Source organism: Echinops telfairi, unplaced genomic scaffold (assembly GCF_000313985.2).
Source record: "Echinops telfairi isolate 266 unplaced genomic scaffold, ASM31398v2 ScPeMD7_7412;HRSCAF=8450, whole genome shotgun sequence".
Classification (NCBI taxonomy): Eukaryota; Metazoa; Chordata; class Mammalia; order Afrosoricida; family Tenrecidae; genus Echinops; species Echinops telfairi.
Window position 1 is genome coordinate 7,190,930 of NW_022111312.1, and position 7,002 is coordinate 7,197,931.

Genomic DNA, 7,002 nt, shown 5'->3' on the forward strand with positions numbered 1-7,002 from the left:
AGTCTGCACTCCCTCGTCGGTTACCAAGCACATGCGACCTCAGAACCCCCTTCTCCTTCGTCCACTCCGGAAAGTGGCCAGGGCTCAGAGAGTGGTCCGGTTCATGTCCCTTCTCTCTCACTGATTTATCTCAGATTAAAAAGCGTTTAGGCTCCCTTATATTGATCCCACCACCTATATTAAGGAGTTTCAATATTTAACTCAAGCTTATAATTTGTCCTGGCATGATATTTTTGCCATCCTTTCCTCCACCTAACCGCAGATAAGAGGGAACGCATTTTTCTCACTGTTCAGCAGCATTCCAACCAGGTTCATTTAACCCACCCTAATCTAGGTGGTTTCTAGAAAAAAATCTGGTTAAAGTTATCAAATTGATAATCAAGCAGGTAGGGACAGACGTGCCTGCCGAAATAAAATGCTTCAGTGGGCCCTGACTTGGCCTCTGTTCGTTATACCCAAGATGCCACATTGCACCAGCACAGACGGACATCACCGTGCCCCCATTCGCTCTAACCGGCTTTGATTGATGCTCATACCCAGCTCTTATTTCAGACCTGTTCGCCAACAGATGGCTCAGGCAATGGAATCGTCAATTTGCCCTGGGATGGAGCTGGGCTGGGTCTGGCAATGACGACTAGACTCAAATACCCATCGTGGTCTTCACCTATGATGCCCAACTCTTCTCAAGCCTCTGAACCAGAATCCACGAAGAGTCTCTTAGGTGACTCCAGGTGGTGAATACCTCAGGCCTTGAGGGCCAAGAGGCAACGTCAGGATGTCCTGCCAGTCCTCCCACAACAAGTCAGAAAACAAGCTCCCCTACACTAACAAAAACCGAGTAAGTACAGCTGTAACCCACCGATCTGCTAACGAGAAGAATGAGATTATTTTTGACGGGGTGGGTGGGGACGGGAAGGTCAAGAACAGGGGTCCTCAAACTTTTAAAACAGGGGGCTAGTTCACTGTCCCTCAGACCGTTGGAGGGCCAGACTATAGTTAAAAAAACAAACAAACTATGAACAAATTCCTATGCGCACTGGATGAGTCGGCTGCTAAGCACGACAGGCAGTGGTGACAAAAACACCCGGCGGGCCAGATCAATGTCCTTGGCGGGCCACATGTGGCCCGCGGGCCATAGTTTGAGGACCCCTGGTCAAGAGGGATGACATTTGGATTCAGTGGGAGTTCAAAGGTAGTGTTTTCTATCAGAAAACTGATTGTAAATATTGAGCTGTAAACCCCATTGCAATTCCGTAGCTATACAGACACAGGCAGCAGCCAGGCTGGGCGTAATTCTAAAGCCTGGTTCTAAAGCGTGATGTGTTTGATGCAGGAGAAGAGGGTCTAACTATCAAATTCCAGAACTGCTATCTCAGTGTTGACCTATGAGCTCTGCACACGATGAGGAACATGGATACCACTGCTCTGCGCTGGTTCGGAGCAGGTTCAGTTAGCGAGGGACTGAGAGACTCGTGGAGGCCTGAGAACTGCCCCCATCAACTGCCCCCATCAGAACAGGGTCCGTGTAGCCATGGCTTTGACACCACAGGCTTCTTTCTCCCCCGACACCCGTCACACTGAGATCCAGAAACAAACACCAAGCCCCCTGCGGTCCAGTTGGTTCTGATTCATAGCAAGACCCTCTAGGACAGAGGAGAACTGCGTCTGGGGGGTTCCTAAGTCTTTTCGGACACCGATTGCCTCAGCTCGCTCCCATTGGCTGACTGGTGGAAACTGAGCTCCCGGCTATGAGAATACAGAACTAATGTACACGCACCACCTACAATGCCCTCATAGTATGAGGCTACATTTGGATGGAAAAACCTGGGGTTCGGGCTCAATATGTTCCAAAGCGGGGTGCACAAGAAAGTCAATGAAGGAGATTTTTTTTTTAAACCAAAGAGTGCAGTGCTTATGTCTAATTCTAGACCAATTCAAGCGGATACTCTGGAGGTGGGGCTGAGGGATCGATGTATTGTAAATAGCCCCGGATGATTCCAATGGGCACCCAGGGGAGAGGACAAGTCAGAAAACAAACTGTCCCAATAAAATTGATACTACACTACCAATAATGGAGTATGTATAGTCCTACCCTCTAGACGTGGGTCATGGCTGGGTGTTTCCAGAAGCTTCTATTTGAGTGTAAAGCATGCCACTGAGCAATTACCAGGTCTGAACATCCTCCCAAATAAAGGCTGGGTGGAAGCCTGGGTCCCGAGGGCCCAGGGGAGACTGCACAGGAAGAGAAGTCACTGGCAGGATCGAGCGTGGAACACAGGGAGACCAGGTAAGGACTCTTGCCGGGGAGGTCCCAGGTAGCCTGACCGCTGCAGTCGGCATGAGTGGGCATGGAGGGCAGGACCGACGATCAGTCAACCAAGAGCCCATGTTGCAACCGCACCCAGCTCCTGAGCGACCCAAGTCCCTCCAGCCCCCTGGGCCCCCTCTCACCTCACGTTTGCCAGTGGCCCCGTGCTCTCAAAGTTGTCTCTGAGGTCAGGCCCGTCCCCTGAGGATTTCTGTGAGTCGGAGTAGGAGGAGACACTGTTGAATCGAACCTTGTAGCTCCTGCCAAAACGAAAGGGAGGCTGTGAGAGCGGGCTTGGAGCCTCCTGCTGAGGCCAACACATTCAGCGATCTGCACGGTACCAGCCATGGCTCTGGGACACTGTGTGTGTGTGTGCGTGGTGTCAAACCATAACATTCCCTTGACCTCTTCTAGACGGGTCAGCTGACCCAGGACCCCCTTCTCCTGGCCACCAGCCAGGAGAAGACAATGCTGCTCCTTCCCAGAGCTCACTATTGCAGAGCGTGGAGGTAGGCCTGAGTTGTCCGATGCATAGTAGCCATTAGTTACATGTGGCTATTTAAACGTAAGACCCATTGGGTAGCATATCTTTAACAGAAAGAATTCAAGGAAAAAAAATAATCCAGCCTCCAGTGGCAATCTTGAAAGATGTTATGGGCAAAATATTGAATGATGCAGGAAGCATTGAAAGAAGATGGAGAGACTACACAGTCACTACTAAAAAGGTCTAGTTGACGTCCCACTATTTCAGTAAGTAGTATATGAGCAAGAACCATGAGTGCTGGAGGAAGAAGTCCAAGCTGCACTGAAAGCATTAACCAAAAACAAGGCTCCAGGGACGGAAGAAATACCAATTGAAGCGTTTCAGCAAGCCGATGAAGTCCTGGAAGCACTCATTCATCTATGCCGGGAAATTTGGAAGACAGCTACTTAGCCAAATGACTGCCAAGAGATATTTGTGCTCCCATATTTGCACCCACTCCAAAGAAAGGTGGCCCAACAGTGTGCTCAAGTTATGGAACAATATCATTGAAATCACATGCAAGTAAACTTTTACTGCAGATCATCCAACAAATAAATATAGCGGGGAGCTGCTAGCGGGCTGGGCTGGATTCAGAAGAGGCCATGGAACAAGAGATATCATTGCTGACATGAGATAGATCTTGGCTGAGAGCAGAGAATACCAGAAAGATGTCGACGAGTACTTTGCTTCAATGACTATGCCAAGGCATTCAACTGTGTGTGGATCATAACAAATTATGACTAAACTTGGGAAGAATGGGAATTCCAGAACCCTTCATTATTCCGCTCGTGCGTAACTTGTACATGGACCAAGAGGCAGTTGCATAAACAGAACAAGGGCATGCTGCATGGTTCAAAATCAGGAAAGGTGTCCGACAGGGTTGTAACCTCTCGCCCTACATATTTAATCTGCATGCTGAGCCAATAATCAGAGAAGCTGGCTCCTATGAAGAAGACTGCAGCGTCAGGGCTGGAGGAAGGCTTAGTAACACTGTGTGAGACCCAGAGGACGCACCTTGCTCCCTGAAAGTGAGGCGGACCTGAACCACTTGCTGATGACGATCAAGGCTCGCTGCCTTCAGTGTGGATTACAACTCAATATAAAGAAGACCTCACTCCTCACCACTGGACCAGTAGGTCACATCAAGGAAAATATAGAAAAGGTTGAAGGTGTCAAGGCCTTTGTCTTGCTCGGCTCCACAATCACTGCGCATGGAAGCAGCAGTCAGGAGGTCACAAGACGCAGTGCACTGGGTAACTCTGCTGCACAAGGGCTCTTGGAAAGCAAGGATGTTAATCTGAGGACCAAGGTGTGCCCGGGCACACGCCGCGGTCTCTTCAATGGCCTCATCTGCATGCGCAAGTTCGAAATTGCTTAAGGAAGTCTGAAGAAGAATCAATGTATCTGAATCGTGGAAGGATCACGGACTGCTCAAAGGGCAAACCGATGTGCCTCGGATCAAGTATGGCCAGAGTGCTCCTGAGAGGCGGGGATGGGGAGACTTCGTCTGGCATACTTTGGACATAGTGCTGGGAGAGACCAGTCCCTGAAGAAGGTCATCATGCTTGGGGAGGCAGAGGGGCAGTGAAAGAGAAGAGGGTCCACCACGAGGTGGAGGACACAGTGGCTGTAACACTGGGCTCAGTCACAGGCGGCGTGGCGAGGACGGCTGGGGCGTGGGTGGTGCTCCATTCCGTTACGCACAGAGTCGACCTGGTTGGAACTGACCTGAGGGCGCCTAATGACCACAGCAGTGGGGAGCACTGGACTCCCCGCCCCCCTTCAGCCTCTCCTCCTATAAAAGCTTGGCTCCTCCCCTAGTTCAAAGGTCTGCCAGTTGCCATTACAGAGTAAAAACCTCAATGCTGCCAAGTTGATCCCATCTCCTAGCAACCCCGTGGGCCAGAGGAGAAAAACTGCTGTGCCTGTCGGAGACCCGTGAATCTTCCTGGGAGCAGACAGTCTCAGTCTTTCTCCTGCAGAGCAGCTGGTGGGTTTGAACTGCTGGCCTTGTGGTGAGTGGCTCCACGTGTAGCCCACTACACTAGCGGGGTTCTTTTACCAGGCGACATACATAGTATGCGGACCGATGTCCCCCTGGCCGGAGGAGACCCGAGTGCTCGGCCATTGTTTTGAAGGGGAGGAAGGATGTCTTTGAGATGCAAGCTTCAGCATTACACTCGGGACTTAAAATAAATCCAATTTCCCAGTTTTCCTCTAAAAGTGGTAAGTTTTGTTTTCAGACAAGAAAAAAAAAAACCCAACCGAAAAAATGAAACTCAAAAACCTAACATGCATGCGCGCGCGCGCACACACACACACACACACACACACACACACACACACACCTGAGTGCAGAAGACAAAAAAGGAAAGCACGCACTCTGGGCGCAGGGTGTCTAAGTTGGATGTTCTTCAAAGTGTTCACTCCGGCATCGGGAACGTTCTAAATATATGCACGTGTGTTTTCTGCCCTAAAATCGTCTCGTGCTGAGTCACCGAGCCAAAGGAGCCAGGCAACGTACCAGGGGGTGGCCGGGCTGTTTGTGTGGGAGAGAGGGTTGTGGGGGTAAAAATATCGGCACGTGTATTTGGATGAGGTTCTTGGTTTCCCCAAATGCTGTCTTACTGCTTCTTGGCCTCTGTGCTTCACCATCACCCCGCGCCCCTGCCGAGGTGGGCAGAGGAGAGACGAGTTCTACCCGTTTGGCAGATGAGAAAGACGGGTGCCTGGTGGGGCCACAGGCCAGGCAACTTGCTCGGGGCTGCTTTGGTGAGTTAGTGGTGCAAGCTGGGTTAGGACACAGGTCTCCTGAGCACACATGGCACCAGGGCAGACCGGGGCGATGGGTCTGGCCTTGGCTCACAGAGCACAGATGCACACGCAGAAGCACACACCAGCACACACCAGCACACACACACGCACACGCATGCACACTCTACCTGTGCCGTCTGTCCCGGGCCGCAGCCAGACCTTGGACCTCTGTGCCACCATTGGGGAGGGGAGGCCCTTTACGGGGAAAGAAACGCAAGGGTTCCGGGTACCTAGGGGGAGAACGGATGGTGCCCTATCGCTCCCTGAAGTAGGGGGGAGGGGAGACCAGCTAGGAGGCTCCGCAGGGGCAGCGAGGGAGGACTGAAAACCCAACCAGGGCCACGGAGTGGATTCAGGGTTTCTGAGCAGACGGCCTCATGTTTCGCCTGCAGAGGGGCTGGGGGGTTTGAACCGCCAGCCCTGTAGTTAGTAACCCAGCAGCTCACCCACAGTGCCTCCAGGGCTCCTTAGGGGAGGACCAGGTGCTGGGTGCAGGACCGGGGACAACCATAGGGACTCAGCGATGCTCCGCCCCTGGACAGAGGATGTAAATGAGGATGGTACCATGGGCTCAACCGAAAGCACCCCAAAGGGACTTCTGTACACCCAGACTGTGAGCAGTCGGGTGTGCCCACGCTGGTGGCCGCGCGCTGTGCAGGATGCACTCAGTGGTGGCCCGGTGTGTACGTGGCACGTGCTCTGCACTGTGTGTGTGGTACTAAGGGCTTTTCAACGCTAAGTTTTGATTGCGGGTGTTTCCGCACCTTACAACAGGCCTTCAGAACCACCCCCCCCAATTTAGATGCATGTCCCCTGGGAATGTCTTTTGGCCACAAGCCACTGTCTGCTTAACTGCTGCCGCGGGTGGAGGCTGACTCATAGCAACCCGACAGCATGGAGAACTGCTCGCGTGGGTTTCCGAAACTGTGAATCTTGACGGAGCAGCTGGTGGGCTTGAACAGGCCACCTCATGGGGTGCAGCTCCGCGCTTAGCCCACGGCGCCACCAGGGCGTCTTACCAGGTATCTAATCTGTCGGACTCAGCCTTTGTCTCAGTTGTACCTCTGCCGAGAGCCTCAAACCGAAAAGCTAAGCAGGAAGGAACCACTCATTCCAGTGATTCTGAACTTTGACCTCCGGAAGGTAACATCCTAAGCTTACATGGACGGCGCCCATAGCTCCTCCCGGGGTTCCTCCCGTCTCTTTTCTGAGTTGAGTCTCACAAGTCAGTAGGCGAAGGGAGGGATGACGGCTCCCATTTGATGGGAAAAGGAGCAAAGGCACATAGCTGGGGTGGGGGTGGGGGGGGGTTGGGGCAGGAGAAGAGGTGTTAACAAACCCAGGGACAAGGGAACAA

General features: G+C 52.3%; 1 protein-coding gene across 1 annotated transcript in view; it reads right to left on the reverse strand.

Annotated features, from left to right (window-relative positions):
• The window catches only part of NOS1 (nitric oxide synthase 1), a 93,575-nt gene that overhangs the window by 31,314 nt on the left and 55,259 nt on the right, over positions 1-7,002 (reverse strand). Inside the window, exon 15 of the mRNA XM_045296705.1 lies at positions 2,452-2,568. Coding sequence (XP_045152640.1) covers positions 2,452-2,568 — 117 coding nt within the window. The remainder of the gene's footprint in view (positions 1-2,451; positions 2,569-7,002) is intronic.